At 42.0% G+C, this 20092-nt stretch overlaps 1 protein-coding gene across 2 annotated transcripts; it reads right to left on the bottom strand.

The window, feature by feature from the left end:
• Positions 1 to 9782: 9782 nt before the first annotated feature.
• LOC131592957 (KICSTOR subunit 2) lies at positions 9783 to 19440 on the bottom strand. Of its 2 annotated transcripts, XM_058864947.1 has the most exons (4): positions 19156 to 19440; positions 17059 to 17132; positions 16844 to 16980; positions 9783 to 12513 (listed from the first exon to the last, which is right to left on the bottom strand). In XM_058864947.1, the coding sequence occupies exons 1-4, from the start codon at positions 19388 to 19390 to the stop codon at positions 11697 to 11699; spliced, it is 1263 nt and encodes a 420-aa protein (XP_058720930.1). In that variant the 5' UTR covers positions 19391 to 19440; the 3' UTR covers positions 9783 to 11696. The 2 variants fall into 2 exon arrangements, with proteins under 2 accessions (XP_058720930.1, XP_058720929.1); XM_058864946.1 differs by having other exon boundaries at positions 16844 to 17132.
• Positions 19441 to 20092: the final 652 nt, after the last annotated feature.

Here is a 20092-nt window from a genome sequence, read left to right as displayed (position 1 = left end):
CAGAGAGCAGGGACTATCTGAAGAGGCTTTGAAAGGCTTCCAGGGCTGATGCAACATCAGAAGAATAAGATGGGCACTGCACAAGCCCCCCACGTTGTGATTATTTTTTAATATCAGTGGGACAACCCAAGGACACGATGGATTTAAGTCCAGCACTTGAAAGATTCAAGCAAGCAAAAGCTTGGAATATTTTGTATGATAAGCAAACAAATGGCTGTACAATGAGATGATACAACAGAGCACGCTTGCCAGATCTTTAATGAGATGGAACAACATTTTTCCAATATTTTATTCAGCCCCTTGTAAAACTAATGGCTCTGAGAAGCCTAAGAAGTCCATCAAGGAGGGCTGCACCAGGTTTGAGCACAGGTCCATGTAGCTCTGTACCTAATCACCAAGAGGGACTCTTGGATACATCCAGGGTATTTTGGAAAACCAGAACCAGCAAGCAGTGGTAGTTCAGTAACCTGTACTTTGGAGTTTAGCTCACCCAGATGCTTCACTTTCTTTTTCTTTTTTTTTTTCCCTTAAATTAGTACATGGAAACCACACGGCTCAGCGAATTTCTGAAAACTGTTGTTTGGGTTTAGGAGTTTAACCTCATTTACTGGAGTAACTATAAAGATCCAAACAAGGGGAAAAGTAAAAGGAAAAAAAACCAAACCAACCCCTTGCTTCTGTAGATATCAATTGGGGTGCTGTAAGAGCTGGACTTTGCTTAGAGGAACTAGAACAAGTACTCTAGGACATGTATCCAGGGGTGCTCCTCATGTCAGTAGAATGCTGAAGCACACAGTAATCAGAGCTTTTTAAAGAAAAAAGGACTTAAAACATATCTGTGATTACTTTCCTAAATCCAAAGTGACACAGCCTCTAGCATAGCCTAGATTCCTACTCAGCACTGTACAGGTCCAAATCCCAAGACACTTCTGAGCCAATATTGTTCCTATGCTCCCTGAGTTCTGCTGGCACACCCAAAACTTACCTGCAAAAATGCACAGGACAAAATTAAATTGGAGACACTTATGAAATATTGGTGCTGTTAGGCTGTACACCCCAAATTCAGATTTTCCTTTTCCTGGACTTCCTGGTGCCTGCAAATCAGTGTTTATGAAAGCAATGTGTAAGCCCTGATGTGAAACATCACTACTGCCATTTATCAGGCTTCATTCTGAAGTGTATGGTTTAGCACAGGAACTTGAAAGTGGTGAAGGGTTTAGGGATTTTTAAAAGTAGCTGATCAACAGAACATTATGTTCTTTTAAAATCACCCTGAGTCAAGTTGAATGCATTTTTATCCCTACAAACCAAATTGCTGGATGTGCTCTGCAGTCCAGGAGGTTGCTTTCTTGCACAACTGCAGAAACATAGCCAATAAGTATGCTCTTGGTTCCTACAGGGTAAAACGGGCGTTACACCCCATCTCCTAAAGAACCATTGAAAGCAATATTATTTACAGTGCACTGGCCCTTTTATCACCTGAAAGAAAAAGGCCCTGACAAGGAGGAATTCATGCCTAGCTCATGAGTAAGGGAAAAAGACAGTGTATTGCTTTCAAAGCCCAAGGAGTAAGAGCAAGCAAAGGCAATTTAAATAAAACCGAAAAAAAGATGCATTTCCAAGGCAGAATATGCTTTTTTTTTTCTATGTTAAATGGGACTATTTGAAGCAGATCAGCTTAAAATTACTTTTTTCAAATGGGCACCTAATGCCCCACAGAGTTGTGTCATTGGCAGATTCAGAGGCGAAAAGCACACAGAAAGTGTTTGGGAACAGCCCCTGTGCCAGAAGCATGTTTTATTAACACACCTTGTATAGTAATAGTGCACATCATTTGGTTTGGCTTAGCAATTTATGACTTATCAGAGTGCTCTTAACTTCATAAATGTGAAAGAAAAATTTAGCATCAGGACATGGAAAACCAGGTAATGAGACTGGAAGGGCAGGTTCACTGACTGCAGCAGGCACAAGTGTTTCTGTACATATGAGGTGAATGGTTCAGAGCCTCCCAGAATGGCATCCATCAACCTCCTGAAGGAACGTGACGAAAAATTCTGCTCCATCACCATGACAACTCGTGCCACACCATTGCTATAGTAACTGGCTGAACATTATTCGTTTTTAACCATACACTCAATGGTCAGTGTGCAAATGAGGAGCCACCAGGGCACTTAGATCTGCCCTGCTGCTGCTCCCACCCCAACCTGTTTTATTGGATTGTAATCCAACCTCCTTCCATGTTCCCCCAGCCCCACACCATCAGCCAAGTTCCCCACCACCACCAGTTCTCCAAACCCAAGTCTGTCTCATCATCGGAGCTCTAATTGCATGTATTTTACTGTTGGATTTGTGGGTTTTCCCCCCTCAAGTCATTTATCAGGCTAAGATTAAATGCAAGTAGAAAATTTCATCTTCCCAATGATTCATTGCAAATCTGTTCTATTAATCCAGTGCACCACAGGGTGGCTTTGCATGCTGTGTTTGCATCCTACGCATGCAGTCACAATATCAGTTCAAAGGCACTGTCCTGTCCCCTGAAGAGCCAGGATTTCAACATTGTCATGGTGCAGGAATGCATTTACTGCACCACCAAACCCCATGTGATCATCATTTTAATGCTCCAGCTCAGGCTGCAGCGCTGCCCCCCGGCAGTGTAGTCGTCCAGGGAAGTAAAACAGCAGCAGGGAAACTCACACTAATGACTCCCAGATCACATCAAAGCCCAAGAGGCTGTGGCTAGATAAAGTCTTACATCCAGCTACCTTCCAACACCAAAGAAGGAAAAATAAATACAATTATTCCTGGGATTTGATCCAGTCTGGGGGCAGAGGGTGAAGCACAAGCTTAGCTGTAATCACAAAAAGTTGTGTCAGCAACAGGTAGGGTGGAGTTTGTCACTCTCTGAGGACACCATCCCCACCTGACCCCTGAGCACAGCAAGCCCACAGCCCCAGGTGCTACAGGTGTATCAATCATGCTGAAAGTGCCATGAAATTGGCTTGCTCTCCTCTTGGAAGACAGATGGGAGAAGAGAAGGTCCTGCCAGCTTCTCCTTTGACCCTTGTGTTCCTTCCACTTTCCCTCCTCCTCTGCGTCCTGCAGGTTCTCTTTGGGGCTGGTGCAGGCTGTAGCACTGGCAAAGCTCCTCCACCTCCACGCCAAGGGCAGCAGTGGGATGGCACAGGCACCTGCCTGCAGCCCTCGTGCCCAAACACAAACCCAGCAGCATCTTGTGGGGCTTGTGAAAGGTGTCTCTGCCCATGGAAGGGGGTTGGAAATGGATGATCTTTAATGTCCCTCCCAGCCCAAAATCCCAAACCATTCTGTGATGCTACAACAACCCAAAGCAGCACAAGGACATTGGGGCCTGAGCCCCTGCACTGCCCTGTCCCTGCCCCTCAGCCTCCCCTGCCCCGTGCTCTGGCTGTACTTGGCTGGTACAGCACAACATTTATCAGACAAATATGGTGATAACATACCCATCCATATGATGATACCACACTCCATACACACACACATGTACACACACTGTTATGCTATATATATTTATACTTATATACTGCAGTAGCTCTTCCCACAGAAGACTACCAAAATCCTATTACTTTGTATTAGGCTTAAACCCTAGCCTGATGCTCCCTATGAGGCCTTTAACAGGTTATACTGCACAGCCTTGGTTAACAATATTTATTTTTTTTTCATTTTCTCACTGTTCAAGAAGAAAAAACAAAAGGAAAGAAAAAAACCCACTCCATCTTTTCTAAGCTGAAATAAAAGTTTAAGTGAATGGGCAGTATTCAAGAGGAAAAAAAACATAAAAGCTCTTTTACAGATTTCTCTGGCAATCAATAAAAAAGTTTCTTGCAGAGAAGATGAAACAACATCATTTTAGTATTCATATATACATTAAGGTATGAAACTAGATACCTGCTATTGCTGTTTACAGCTTAAACAGAACTACAAATCACTCTATGGGGAAAAAAGCCAGCAAGACTCAAACAAATCTGACCAGAACAGTAAAATCTATCCCATGTTTATAAATGTGTAGGAGGAGAGTATAAATTATTTTATTCTGGAAAGAGATTCCTAATTACTTTTTTCTTTTTGTAATAATACCACCCTCTAGTGGCACCTTTTCTGCTTTACTGAAACAAAAATGTGGTTTACCATATCAGTCATATGCATTGAGATATGGTACAAAAATTGCAAATTGTAATCTGTTGACCTGGACTGAATTTCAAGCCCACACTCTGCCGTCTCTGAATCTCTGCAGCTTTGGAAAAATCTGTATCTGACTCATTTCAAACACAAATTATAAAAATAAAATATGAAAAGCATAAAATAATAAAGTCCTTTTAATGCACATTTGCAGAATAACATTCCAGATAGATTAATTCCTCAGTGTTTAGTGAGTAAATTACACTCCGAAGTATGAGCCTTATAGTTTCAACATACGATCTTAGCCCCCTGAAGATATTTTCTTTGACAGCTTTAAAGGTAGATTTAGCAAGAGCTTGTGATTGCTCCATCAATTTGATTTCCTTAACACACTAAAAATTCATCAACAAGGCGGTGATGGGATTTGTTAACCATTCTCTGACAATTTCAGATAGAAACAACTAGAACAAGCCATTCCTAACTTAGAAGCCATTATTTTAACAAATCAGTCCCAAGCAGAGGTGAACCTGAGGCACCCCCAGCATATTTAGATATTGAGAGCCTGACATTTTCTGGGATAAAGATTTGGGGTATCATATCAGGTATAGCAAGAATAATTAGACAGTGCCACAGGCACAGGGTTGGAGCAAGATTTATACCCACTTATTTTTATACTTGATAGAGAGTGAGTAACACACAGCTTCGGAAATTTGCCTCCTGCTTTTCTTGCTGCAAGGTACAGTCAGCAGGTCAGCCAGCTTGAGGTAATTCCTATGCTGGGAAAATTCAGCATACAAAATTTTGAAGTCCTCCAAGCAAAGCCAGCCTGAGCACACACTGTAACTTCTTTGTGAAGATAGCTGATTGGCTACATCCAATTCTATTGAATTTACAGGAAAAATTGTAGGTAAATTGCATAGGAGGGTGAGGTGGAGACCTGATTCATTGCACTAGTTCCCTGCTTCTGTAACAATAAATGAGGATCAGGTTTTTCCCAAAAAGTTATTATCCAATGACACTTGAAAATAACTTGCTCTTGCTCTTTGCAGACAGGGATGCATGACAAGAAAGGAAAGGAATCTCTAATTTGGCTTACACATCATGCTTTCAGCAGAGCTCCAGGCACTTTACTCAGAGACAAGCTCTACACCTAGAATGGGACTTAATCTGTCAATTTTCAGAATAGTTTGGGCAGATTTGCATCATGGGATTAAAAGCAGGAAGCTAAACCTGTTAGTACTCTCAATCTCTCACCCCAGCCCCCTGACAAGTGCTGGCATATCTCAGGCTGAGGACAGGAGCCAGCTGTACTGCTGGAGGTAAAAGCAGCCTCAGCTCTCCCACTACAAGTCTAATGCAGAGCCCTCACATGAAAGGCATGGTATTATAACCCAAGTTTTCACCCTTCAAGTGTTGTCTTCCTAGAGTTCTACCTCTAGGTGTTACGGAGGTCTCAGGCAGCAGTAGGCAGTCCTTGGTGAAGCATCACCCCCAGTCCCTGAAGAACCAGACCCAGCAACTGCTGGGAGAACCTGTAGCTTCAGGCTGCAGCAGCCACCACTGATCTGCTGGAAGCAGGGTGGCCCTTTGGCTGCTGTTCACTGTTCACAGTGATGACTGTGAACCAGTTCTGGGCTGCACCCACCCAGAAAGCAGATGAGCTTTCCCCCATTTACCAAGAGAATTATCCAGGACCAGGGAGAGGAAGCTTATTCCTCACCAGAGAAAGCAGAGGAAATACCTGAAGGCTCTGCTGAGTATCTACCTAACCATAGGAGAGGGAGAGATTGACTTGGATTCCCTTGGTCAAAGACAACATTGATATGACGTTTTACTAAATAAATGTTTAAGAGACCATCAGGCTATTCCATACTGTGGGAGGCAATTCCCTCTGCCTGGGTTCCCTGAGAGAACCAACTCCAAGACAAAATCAAAGACTGGGAATTCACTTTAATAGGGACACCCCCAGCCTAACCTCAGCATCTCCCAGTGGCCCTCATTTTGCCACAAATCACATCATCCTTCCCACAGGAACATTGCAATTCTTGGTTCAAGGTTGTGCATCCCAGTACAGGACCATGGTGACGCTGGCTCCTTATGGCTCTGATCTGAGGAATTCAACTTGCACACACTAAAAAGCCTCTCAATACCTTTACAGCAAATGATGCATACATCCTAGCCAAAAACTTAGTGCCACTAAGTATTTTATCTTGCCTGCAGTGAGCTGCACAAACGAAGCACAGCATTTCACTCCTCTGAAGCCTCAGATGTTAGCTTGTAGTATTGTAGCAGCATATCCCAGCTAATAACAGGATACCACAAACCTCGTCTTAATCATCTGCCCAAAACCAGCTGCTTTGCCAAGACTGCTGGTACCTAAAGATGGAACACCACCCTCCTAGAATGGGTACAGTTATTTTAAAGTAGTCATATAAAAGTAGCAGCTGCAACTACAGGTGGGGTCTAGCTTTTTCAGCACATAAAATTTATATAGATTCCTGTCAAATGAGGCCAGCAACGCAGAGGCCAACAAAAATCTTCTGCTCATGGTCCATCTGCAATGCAGCCCTTCTGTGCCTTTCTCCCGCCTGTCTTTCCCAGAGCTGTCATCTGCCCAAGCCCACCTTGTCTCTCCTTCTACATTTTGCTCCTCTTGCCACTGCCCTGTGCAGTCCCTTGCAGGTCCCAGCTGCAAGATGGAGAACTCTGTTACCCTACCACAAACCCAGTGGCTGCGACACCAGGTTGAAAGTTAAGACAGAACTGTACTCAAACAGGCAAACTCCCCCAGAAAAGCTCCAGAGGAATGACCAAAATAAATTAGAGTGTTGAGTGCGTGCATGCACCACAGAGAGAAAGAAGCAGTTCCTGGAGAAAATGATTGAGTACTTACAGCAATTTCATGGCAAAAAACTGTTACCTCTATCCTCCAAAGGAGACTTCATGTTTAAATCAGTCCTTTGCTAACATGAAATCACAGTCCAGTTCCATCTTGCATTTGACTTGTATATTGTTTTTGCCAAGTGTGCAAAGCATTATACTATCACTGTACTTTGTCAGCATCCTCCTTTCCAGAGCCTCTTTGCTTTTCCCAATAAACGGGTCCCACCTTTGCAGAATTGCAGCCCAAAGGCCATCCCTGCTGGGCCACTCACTAGCTGTTCCTGTGGGCACAACACTGACCTACTGCTCTTGAGGCTCAGGCAGAGCCCAAGCAAACAACAGTGCTTGGTCACCTCTGCATCCACCTGGACACGCCTGGCTCACATCTCCCAGAGTCTGAAAACAGGACTTCTGGAGCAAACAGGGCAGAAACACCAAACTTTTCAGCCAGCTAAGTCAGCTTAGTGCCAGCACTTCTGGAAGCAACCACAGAGCTCACCAGAACCAGCCACACTATGTGACGTCCTGCCTTCTACAAGATGAGGGGCCAAAAAACAGGACTTGAGCAATGAAGTATAGCACACCGCTGATTTTTTCAAACAAAGCTTGGTTATGAGAAGACTGGGACCCAGTGCAAAGGCAGCAGCAGGCTGACCTGAAGCACATACACAAAGAAGCCTCAGATAAATGATGTCAAAGAACTACCACTAGAATGATCACAAATGTCTCAAAAGGCTCGTATATGAAGAAGAGTGGACCAGAGCAGTGATTAACTGTATGAGTGCTATAAAATTACTTTCTGCTATAGTGCAAATATTTTTTTTTAAAAGTGGAAAAACACTAGGTGTTAGCATTCAGATACCAGGAGCTTCCATTACTTTTAGATCATTGAAGCCTGAATATTATGTGCATTATGCCTACGTGGCAGTCCTTCACAGCACTATACAAAATATATTAGTTTCCATTCCCTGCACTGTCTTTATGCAAATGGAGAAGAAATAAAATAATATCTTATTCAAAAAAAACCAACAAAAACAAACCTGAATACCACATGCAAAAGGAAACAGCTTACAAGACATAAATATAAAATATCTAAGACTTCTTAGAATACATTTGCTGTCAAAATCACACTGCAGGCAAACGATACTAAATTAAATATTCCCCCAGTATCCTCATGAACTCAAGCAAGTGATGAGGTACATGAAATTTGCTGCAAGATAAGCTTCAACACTGCTATTCTAAGCAATCTGAATGGCACTGGGAATATCAAATCTCAGTACCTGATCTAAAAATGTTTAAGTAAGTCTGGAAGCAATGGCTTTCAGTATGCTATCATAAATATCTTTACCTCTTGCATTTATAGCAGTCATTTATACATTACTTTCAAAGTACATTAGCACATTTAATCTTAATTAGTACAGAGGAAAAGCTGGCAGATGGGGTACCACTCAGTTCAGCAGAAGTCTATTTGTTTTCCAGTTCTTATAATAAAGACACTGATCAATCTTTCTAGTACTGGAGTTAGTAACGAATATATTTTTTTCCAGTTACTGAGTTTCTGGCCACCTTCATTTACTTCACAGATACGTTCCCCCGCTTTAATTATGCAGGTTTTCATTTCTGGCCTAGCCAGTTTTACATCACAGATACAGAATCACAGAATGGTTGGGGCTGACAGGGATCTTAAAGACCATCTACATTCAAGCCCCTGCCATGGCTGGAAACACATTCCACTAGACCAGGATGCTCCAATCCCCATCCAACCTGGCCAGGGATGGGGCAACCACAGCTTCTCCAGACAGTCTGTTCCAATCTCTCATCATGCTCGTAGCAAAGAACTTCTTCCACATATCAAATCTTGCAGTTTGAACCCAACACAGTCTCCCCATTACCTCATTTGCAATTTAAAACATAAACTCTGTAAAGCATCAAATAAGAAACTATGCCATGAGTGTTCACGGATCTGACAAATCTGTAAACATTCATTCCACATGCTCACACTCCCCACACTTTGTTTTTGGTCACAGCATACCTCAACTCTGTAACACTCTTTCATACTGATTGTATGTCACCTCTCTCCAGCTTCATCTGTCTTCATCCAAGCCACTTCCTATGGCCCAAGTTTTCTTCTCCCCATGTTCTATTAATTTAATGCTGAGATCTTACAAGGAGAGCCACAGGGACAGGACTCATAGACAGTCCCACAAATTTCGCCAGCACTCAATTCTTTCTACCATTTCCCTGAAAATCTCTCCCATTCCCTCCCTTCACACACCACAAGAGTAATGGTTATGGCTCCCTTTGGTTCTTCATCAATTGAAATATTCAGAAATTATTACCTGAGTTACAAAGCTCTTGTGATTGCTTCCCCAAGATCCTCTGAAGAAAAACCTTGAGCAAATCACCTCCTCCTGCACAGAAACATCACCCAGCATTCCTTCCCTTCTGAGACATTGTTTGCCAAGAACAATGACCCTTGTGTGATGTGAACTACCAAGTCTGCTGAACAGTCACCTCCTTTTCCTCTCCCCATAAAAACCACTGGGAACAGCCTCTAGCCATTTCAGCAGCTGGTAAAAGCTACTGGTCTGCTTCAAAGGGCAGCAGTTTTCCCTTCCACCTCTTCCAGCTCCTCCCCTGCAACTCAAAAATGAACATGTCTGTACCACACACAGTTTCCTCCTCCAGTTTTCTCTCCCCTTTCCCACAGATACTATGACAGGGAAGTACTCTACAGACAGACAAATTTTGTACAACACTTTATTTACGCTGCTGAAGATTGGGAATGAGTTCTGGCGACAGTTCCTTTTGTGTTACTCAGGCTGAGGAAGTCAAAACTACACGTTATTACAAGGTCACTGTCCCACAGAAGGAAGCACACAAACTCTCTGTAGTACTATCACTTTGTCCTGTTAAAATGCAATTCAAACTGCAAAGAGCAACACTCTTAAAAAACCAGGTGCCCTCCAGCTGCTGGTATATTTGCAACCCCTGTTATTTTCTAGTGGCAAAGAGCAGACAGCTTTTTCAAGTGGTGCTGCAGTCAGACCAAGACTTCAGGTAAAAGGCAGTAGCACAGATATTCAAAACAGGCTACACACAGTTAGAGCAAAGCATGTCAAGTTCCATTTGGCACAGAGTGGAAAGTCAGAGCTTGTACTTCAAGAACAGAACACAATTATATGATTGTAAAAAGTCAGCATTTGCAGAGAGGCAATACAAGTTACCACAACCTTCTGTGGGAGAGGAAGGGAATCGTTACAGACACATTCGCTAAAGTATCTTTTATAGTTCGATCTTAACAGAAACCAACATTTTTACTTAAACTCCCTTTTAAAAACAACTTGATGATGTTATTATACATTACAGTGTCAACTAATGACCTTACTTTACTACACTTATATACACATCAGTTGTCCTGAACCCCCGTGAAAGTGCGTGCACAACTGCATAGCTAACAGTCAGAAGAATCCTGCAATGTAAGGCTAGAGGCACAGCCAAATGGACCCCTTTATTGTATTTGGAAACCCTGATTTCCAAATTAAAGCACTTTCAGGGTAACTAGAAAACATACTTTTTCCAACCCTGCAGCCTTGGAGTGGTGAAAGAATGAGGTAAACATACTGCATAGGCTATATATTTAAATCCAAATCCCCAAAGTGTTTTGGCTTAATTATGAAATTATTGAAAACTGAACAGAGAGAAAAAATAGTAATAAAAACCTGAAAACAAATCTAGGCTGACACTAACAGCATATTAGACAAGAAATCATTTAGAAAGGGCATTTTCTACTGGTTTTTTTTATTTGTTTTTTAAGTTAACCAAACAAAAGCTAACAAATCAAATACAGCCTTGGTGCTTTTTCCATGGAGCTGCTTCTTCTAGAACTGCTCAAATTCAATTTGTCTGCTTCAGTTAGTCCGAGCCAAGACTGGGCCCACACGGTCACAGCACTCCAGAGAATATCAGCCCTCCAGGCCATGCTGCAGCTTTTCTTGCCCAGCCCAAGTCCTGGAGCAATGACCAAACTTTAAAATACAGGGCCTTTAGAACAGATAACCAGCACTTAACAGAGTGCCAGAGACCTCAACTGTCATTTTAAACCACTTGGAAACTAAATTATAATTAACAATAGTGACTTTTCTGATTATCATATTTTTATTTAAAATGTGTCTTTTGCAGGTTCACTTTTTTTAATATTCCCTTGCGTCAGTGTTTAGTTCCCAGAAATCATTCCTGTCAGGCAATGCAGTTTTCTGAAAAGATAGTATCTTCCATCCTCACCACATTTTCAATAAACTCTGTAGAAGACAGTCAATGATCAGACTATGATAAAGTGCATATATTCCTTTCTGATACAGGCAACAAAACTGTGGACTAAAAAAATAAATCATACTAGAAATTGAAAACCACACCAAAAAAAACCCACAGTGGCCCTTTACCACCCCACAATTAAGTTCCTCACTGAGTACTGCCCAAAAATACTTTTCTTCAAGTGTCTGTTAGCTTAAAAAAAAAAAAAAAAAGGAACTTACAACGTTTAAAAAAATGGTTCCTTTTCAATTAGACTCTGAGAATCACTAATTTATGTAACTTTGAAAGCTACAGCTCCCTCAAGGCTGCCATAGCGCCTTGACAACTTTTAAGTAGTTTGTACTTCACCCTTTGGACCCAGGTTTCAAGCTTGCAAAAGCTTTGGAGTTCTTAAGGGAATGTGAAATTTCATTGAGAAAAGAAATAAAATGATAGTCCCTTTCTGACTTCTTGGACTCAAAAATAACTACAATGGTAAAGTGAGGTTCAGGGCGAGTCAGAAAGTAGGTGCTTTGGACTTTGTCATCATAGAAGTGAACAACCTTCTCCAAACTGTTGAGGTCAGAGGTTCTGTCAGTCATAATCATGATCACATTGGGCCAGTGCATAACAGGCCTGTCACTGGGCAGAGACACCACTGCAGGGTACTGATCCACTCCTTTGGGGGCTTCCCTGTATGAATGGGGATGATGATAACCATGTCCCTGAAAACTTTCTGATCCACGATTGTCAAAAATTAAGGAAACATTGACAGCATCATACTTCCGGATGAAGCTGGAAATTTTCCCAAAGTAATCAGGATTTGTTTTAGCAGTCAAAGTTTTCATTTCAGATGCTGTTGTCTGTCGACTGAGGGCCTCATGAAAGTAAAAACTAAACTTGGCAAGGAGAATGTTTTTGAGCTTCATCAGCCAGAGGAAGAGGTGTGGAGGCTGCACAGCCTTCTGAGACTGCCCTCCAAACAGGTGCTTCTTGGTCTCCCGCTGTTTCTCAAAAATTTGGCCCCAAGTCTGTAGCTTTGTGTGAGCACTGTGCAAGTTGACCAGGGATGGAAGGAATTTCCACTCTGAGATCTGAGCCTGAGCCTTTAAGAGGTGTGCAAGCACATCTACCTCCAGCTGGAAACTGCTTTCAAGAGGACTGAGGATTGGATGATGAAACCTAGAAAACATAACATTAGTCAAGACATGAGAACTGCTGTACGCAATGGTGAAATAATCAGATAGTATTTGCCAGTTAACAGACAAAAGATCAAATATCAAAGCAGAGCAAAGTGTAAACAAAAAATAATATTCTTAAAGAACAACTCTTTTTACATAATTAGGGTAAATATTTTCATGAACAAACAACGCTTCACATTTGACAAAAAAACCACCAGTCAGACATTTCTCTATCAAAGTAAGGGAGTTATTTTTCATCAGTTCAAGAACAATCACGGTTTATCTTAATCCATTAACTACTTTAACACCATTTCTTTTTAAATTCAGGTGATCTTGCTCCAATTTAAAATCTCTGGCAGTAATATATGTCTTGATGGTTCTAGAATAGCAGTAAGACATTAAGTTAAAGGAATTATGTTATAAATTTATTGTTCACATAGGGGAGCTAGGAGGAAGCCAAGATGAGCTTGGTTTTGCTTACTGGAACCACAATTAACTCCTTCTCACTTCCTCTTCCTGATGTTGAGAAAAAATACCTCTCTTCCCATGATACTCAAATTATTTGCAAATTTATAACGTCATCAATGACATACTTAATTGAAACAGTGAAAAAGTGTAATGTAAAATATGTAACTTTAGAAAGAGGTCGCCTTTTCAGTAAATGTGTTCCCTCATTGGCATTTAGGATTCAGAGAGGTCTCTAATAAAGAACAATGAACAGTTCAAATACAAGATTTGATGAGGTTTCCGTTTAAGTAAAGACACATTTATCTTCTCACTTCAGAAAAATACCTTGGGTCTTATTATTGGTTTAAAACAAGAAAGTTTATACAGAATTTTTCCAACTTTTAAAACTAAAGCAGTGTCATTATTCCTGTTAGTTTCTAGATCACAACAAATACCATCTGTTTTGTCCAAGACCAAACACTTCATTTTGTTGTAGACCAGAAGAGAGAATGAAAATGTCAGGCTTTTCATTCCCTCTCCACTACTCTTCCTTTGGCCTGTGAGAAATGTCTCTTTTATGACTGATCTGTAAGCAACTCTTTTTTTTTTTTGAAGCCACAATTTGTATCTTGCAAGGATTTGTTATTAAGATGCAAGTCCAAATTTATTTGAAGAAAATTAAGAATTAAGAATATCATAAACCAGCTGATGCACCACATGGGGCAAACCAGCCTGGCTGGGTGACCAGGCATCTCCTGCACACAGCATATGTCAGCAACCCTAAGGTCGACCTGTTGTAGCAGAGATCCAGTGTTCACTGATCACTTTGGTGGGCTGAGAAGTCCACAGCATATTTACATTGCCTTGAACAAACAAGAGTACAAACAAGAGTCAACAAAAAGTAATTTCTAACAGTCAAAATGAAATCTCTCCAATGGTTTTGGTATTCACCAGAAAAAGTTCTGTTGCTGTGTATTTTAAGAGGGTACTAAAAGCATTATGCAACATTATTTGTTGCAGTCCCATCAAATGACACACAGCACAGTGGTTTAAACACATTTGCAGTCAGATCAAGAAAGTTTTCTTCCATAATCGTAAAAAACCTTATTAATGCAGCACTGCCAAAATCTCCTGGATTAACATTCTGATGTACAGCTTCCACTTCGACTTTGCTTCACAGCTTTCCTAATGTCTCACTGTGCAGCAGGCTTTGCTAAACTGTTTTAATCAAAAAATACACACCTCAGCTACAGCTGAGAAGCTTGATATGGCTGCCGAGCAAACTGACGAGTTATGTACTAAGTATAACTGCTGTAATTGAGTTTTATATTACAGAAACATCCAAATGAGCTCAGTGTCATGTACAACAGACAAGTTTTTACAGTATTTCATAAGCCAGAGTGTTAAAAACTTAAAAGCATATGGGAAATTTGATTTTTTCCTCCTAATCATTCCTGAAAGCAGAGGGATGGTAGTTTTGTTTTGCAGACTGTGAAGAAGCCACATTTTCCTTTTATTTGCTTCCAGAGATCACAAATTCATGCACATATTACACAATGCTTACTAGATAAAAAAACATTAAACATTTAAAAATCATTACATCAAAATAGGTGTTATAGTTATCCATTTTATACTAAGCTTTTAAAGGATCCTGCTTCTGAGGCTGCTTTAAGTATTTAAGATCTCACTCAAACCACGAATTAAAAATTTCAGGAGAAATTACTTCACCAGATGTATTGTAGAGAAAAATGGAAAAGAAAATGTTGAGTACTGGCCATGCACAAGTCAGCAGTAAGTAGCAATAAAATAGTAACAAAATAGCCTTAAACTGTTCAAGAATTAATGATATTTCAGATACAAACAATATGTCGTGTTAACTGTCAATTCTGCTATTCCTTTACCAGCAACCAGGTATTTCCTCTATGTTATCTGACCAGATGTTTTCACACATAAAGGAAAGAAACCAAGGCCAGAACCTCTCTAGAAAATGCACATCCTGTCCAGCCTTAGCACAGCTGGCTGAAATGATGGCACACATCCTCAGCTACCAGTGAGGAACATATTGACAGAGGGAAGAGGCTGGGTAAGGATGACTTTATTTAATCTTTCACCTGTAAAGCAGAAATGCCTTGCAGCCAGTACATATCAACATAACACACCCCAGAAACTGATCTGAGATATAAAGAAAGGAAGGACTAAAGAAATAGATCATTATACCTACTTTTTTCACAAATATTCTGTACATCACTCAGGAGGAGCACACTGCAGCTACTGAATTAGCTCTGACAGCATCTTAGATTGTCTCTGTCATAAAGACTGCTTGTTAACCCAAAGCAAGATCATCAGTATTTTTTTCCACGGAGATATTACTTTTTTTTTTTTTTAAGATGCTATAATGTAGTTATATAACATATATTATATAAACATATTATATAACATATAATGCCATAGAAATACAAATGTGTACCTGTGAAATTTATTTAAGTAGCATAGTAAAACCTTTTGTATGCAGGTATAGTCTCCAATCACTTCATCAAAGTAAGAATTTCAGTTCTCAGATTTTTACAGTGCTGTTGATTCAGCACATGCTCAGAACAGATGGCAGTTGTTAGTACAAGAGAAATCAAGTTTTCAAAAAAAAAACAAACCACAAACAAAAAATGCCAACAACAAAAACACCCAAAACATTAAACTTACTTCCATTTATTCCTTAAAGTTCTTAAAAGTTCCTTAAAATTCTTTAAGGTTTACCAAGGAAAATATATCTCAGTTTCAGGTTTTTATTGGACTAACAGCCCATTTTAAGTGATCACAAGCCAAGAACTACAAAACATCACTACTAAGATTATACAGACTAGTTTTGATTTTCAAATTGCAGAATTACATAGCAATTTGCCAAAGGTATCCCTAAAAAAAATTAGTGAATCAGCTGCAGTGCTTCAATTTGGAATATCAAAAAGCAGCACTGAATTATTTTCATTTTTCCTAGGTGAACACTATAAAAATCATAACTGAAAAAAGCAAACACTATATGAATACTCTCCCCAAAAGTCTTCTTAGACACTATTTCACTAACAAGGATTTAAAGAAATTCAACCACATTTGACAGTCAACTCCCTACAATGGCTACCTTTTTGGTTTAAAATGAAGAGGCAGAATTCAAGTGTGTTGACAAGCATTCAAAAATTCTCTTTTAAACTGCCATCACTTTCAAGGCACAGAAGCTGGATGTGAAATACCCAACCTACCCTCATATAGAAACATCCCAGGATTTTTGTAACAGTAACTATTAAATCTTAACTTCAAGAAACCATATTGGCAAGGACCAAGGTCTCAGAGGTGCTCCTTCTACAGGCTCCAAGACCTCTGGAGAAAAGTGGTAACAAATCACCATAAAGCCCTGCCAGCTAGGCCAGATAGTTGTGGTGTACCTTTTAGATCTAAGCAGACATATATATTCTAGCCTAAAAAATAAGATCATCACACATGTATTTGCTTTATTTACATCACCTTTACTGAAGTCCACTTGAAATTATGGCTTGTTTCCTCTCCCCTGCCAAAGAAAAAGTTCAAGAAGCCTTGCATCTTATAAAAGGAAAATCACTCTTCCTCTCTCCTGAAAATGAACATGCTGAGCATTAAGGCATAGGGAGGAAGGCTCCTAGTACACCACGAGCAGACTCTCTTTGTTATTTTTCTTCTTTTGAAGAAACTTCATGCATCTCATGCTGCTGGCCAACACAGACTTCACACATGAATTCGTGAAGGGACTGTGCTGTTCAGCAGTCAAAGGACAGCAAAGTCTTTAGGTTTGCTTTGAATTCCAGCATCAGGTATTACAGATCACATGTCTGAGTATGTACTGCCAGCAAAGAAGCACTGACCTTGAACTGTATTTCTTTAAGATGGATTCCAAAATGTTTACCAGTTCCTCAGAGTTAATGAACTTTTGGGTGCTGAGCGTGTACATTTTTTCATAGAAGTCAGCAATTTCCATCCGAGCCTGAACAAAAAAACAGAGCTGTTCAGACAGGTGAGAAAGCAGCTCTTCCAAGTGAGGAGCTGTTCCTCCTAGTGCATTGTGACCCGTCGCCACCACCTTCTTCAGCTCATTATGCAGAGATGTGTAGATGGTTCGGATGGAGTCCTTTCGGCTGAAGAATGACTGACCACCTGTTCAGATAAATATGGAGGTATTACCAAAATCCAGGGATAGCAAAGATAGACAGCAACACTGTCTAAAATTCTTGTAATTATATATCTAGTTATTTCTAAGTATTGTTTAATTACAGTACTAGTTTTAACAAAGAAACAGAATTCAGTGTTTTATTCTGCAAGTTACTGAATTACTGCATATGCTCTGAAGAGCTTTATGTAATTACATGCAAGCTACACTTGTCCCAATGGCTGCTGCAAAACAGTAACTCCTTCAGGGCTGCCTCAGCCATGCATTCTTAAAGGTCAGCTTTAAGAAACCCAGGGTTCAGTTAAATTTGCTACTATGACACATGACCTGGAAATACTGTTATCTATGGAAGTCAGAAGAATTAAGTCATCATGACCTGACTGATCAAATTTTAATAGCCTCCACTCCTATTAATAACTCTAGACATTGTCCAGAGAATTCCCTTAACAACCCTTCCTCAACCATGAAGCACTCAAATTCAGTAAGCAACCTTTAAATGGGAACCATGTGACATCTGTGTGTACAAATCAAATGTTTCTAGTCCCTGTACAACAATCTCAGTATAAGCCAGAATTCAAAGGGGAAAAAAATCACACTTTATCCCAGTGAGACCACAGTGCAGGTTAATCCATAACTAAAACTTGGAGGGTGAGAGGGTGAACAAGAAGTCATCTGTGCTTCTTTCTACCTGCTCAACGCTATGAGGAACTTAAAAAAGAAAAGAAGACAGGAGTAAAGAGTCAAAGTGAAAAATATTTAACTTTGACATTATGAAAAAACTGTATAAATGTACTAGCTCTATTTCATAGTTTCTATTTACAGAAAACCTAACGTGCCATTCTGGCAGTCAACAGTTGCAGCAGAGGAAAGACCACAGGACTGAGTCTGAATCTTTTAAAGATTCCAAATTTAGGTGCAACTTTGCTTATAAATTTTGTAATGCTGGATAGCTCTTTCCACATTCCTCTTATACATATAATGTTCAAAAATGACCATTGACATTTGAGGTAGAGAACTGGCTATTATAGTGAAACAGCTCCCACTGTAACACATAAGCTGTGCCCCAGACATAGGCAGGAGGAAGAATCATCTACTGCAGTTGTTCATGAATAATAAACAAAACTTTGCCCCTTCTGTTGTCACCTTTATCCTTTCTACAAGCACCAAATTCACTCTTTAAAGTCAGCCTTACAGACAGAGTTTTGGCTGTAAAGGTCTTTTTACAAATAGTTCCAAGTCACCACTTAAATAACAAAGAAAGGCAAATTTTCTCCATGGTTTAATGTGCTATACATCAGACTCATATCCTTTGATCCATACCCATCTGCAGTTCAAAAAGAAAATAAGCAGCTTTGCTTATTTTGCTAAGCAGGGTAGTATCATGAAAGCTTGTCCTGTGCCACACTGAGATTTTTCTGTTTGTCTACTGACAAAACATGAAGCAGCTGAGATCGTCCATGTCCAAAGTTCCCAGAGATCCTGCAGTACTTGCATAGGTAACAACTCCTAGGATGCTATATCCATCCCCGAGTAATTACACATATACACCTCTAAGACAAGGTGAAAAAGCTTTAACACTTTGGTCACCCCAGTAAGCTCATCTTTGCCTGTATCTCAGCCAAAGCATCTCCACAAAGAAAACCTCAGCTCTTGGGAAGGGCGGGTAGGTACCCTACCGGCCAGTGAAGAGATGCATGGACTGGCACAACAGCCAATGTGCCACCTGCAAGGGACCTGTCCTCCTCTCCTTCCCTCATCAGGGGCAGCACAAGCGGCACAGCCGGTTTCTCAGCGGGCGCACGGACACTCGCTAAGCCAGCGCTTGTCTTCCAGACACGCACGGACCCGCCGGGGCAGGGCCCCGGGGCCCCCGGGTGCGCGGCGCTGAGCGAACACCGGCTGCCAGGCGAGCTCCCAGCCCCGCACCCGCGGAGCCCAGCGCGGGGCAGGCCCCCGGGCTGAGGCGGGCACGGGCTGGGGGAGCCGGTCCCTCCCTCCCCGGAGCGGTACCTAGCTTCTGTCCCAGGAAGGTCATGCTGTGATAGGCCTTCTCGGCCGCCGCCAGGTGCGCCAGCCCGGCCAGCAGCGCCAGCCAGCTGGACCCCGCGCTCTTGTTGGCCTCCCGCTCCTTCTCCACATTGTCCTTGGCCTTGTCGTAGGAGAAGATGCCCAGGTGGGAGAAGAAGGTCTCCAGCACGGCCTGCTCCACCGGCACCGGCGCTCCCAGCGGGATCGACTCCCCCATCCCGCCCGGCGCCTCCGCAGCGGCCGCGACTTCCGGGTCCGGCGCCCGCCCGCCCGCGCGAGGGAGCACGTGACCGGCGAGGCGGGGAGCGGCCGGCTCGAGGTCACGTGACGGGCCCGGGCTCGCGCTGCCGGCGGGCGGGGCAGCGGAAGCGCCGGGGAGCAGCGGGCCCGGGGCCGCGCGCGTTCCTGGGAGCGGGGCCCTGCCGGCCGCTCGCCGCCGGCCTGCGATTCATGCTGTCAGCGTAAAGCCAGACCCACTTTCCTGCTAAATTGAGCTCTCAGTGTAAAAAGTTCTAAACAGCAAGGTCTGAGGCCCTTATTCCCACCTCTTTGACTCCCACAGGACCCTCCAGCTACTTTGGGTTTAGTTCCTCCCTCCCTTACGACTGGGGAGACTGGATTGCCCACATTAACCCCATTTTCTTCAGTTCCCGTTCCAGACAGAAGAGCTGCCTGAACTGATTCTCCGTGCAGGCGATGACTGAGCCAAGGGCCCAGGCCGTGTAAGGGGAGCTTGCTGTGGCCACACCGACTGGTCCCAGTTCCACAGAACAACTACCTGCCCTTGCACGGACAGACAGCACCTCTCCAGACTGACGGGCAGCTCTCCAGCTAACCCAGATAGGATACATTCCGTTTCCTCTCTGCACAGTATTTCCCTGCACTCTAACAGCACCTGCAGCTGTTTTTAAGCTGACAT

Source organism: Poecile atricapillus, chromosome Z (genome assembly GCF_030490865.1).
Source record: "Poecile atricapillus isolate bPoeAtr1 chromosome Z, bPoeAtr1.hap1, whole genome shotgun sequence".
NCBI lineage: Eukaryota > Metazoa > Chordata > Aves > Passeriformes > Paridae > Poecile > Poecile atricapillus.
This window is presented reverse-complemented; position numbering and strand designations above follow the sequence as displayed.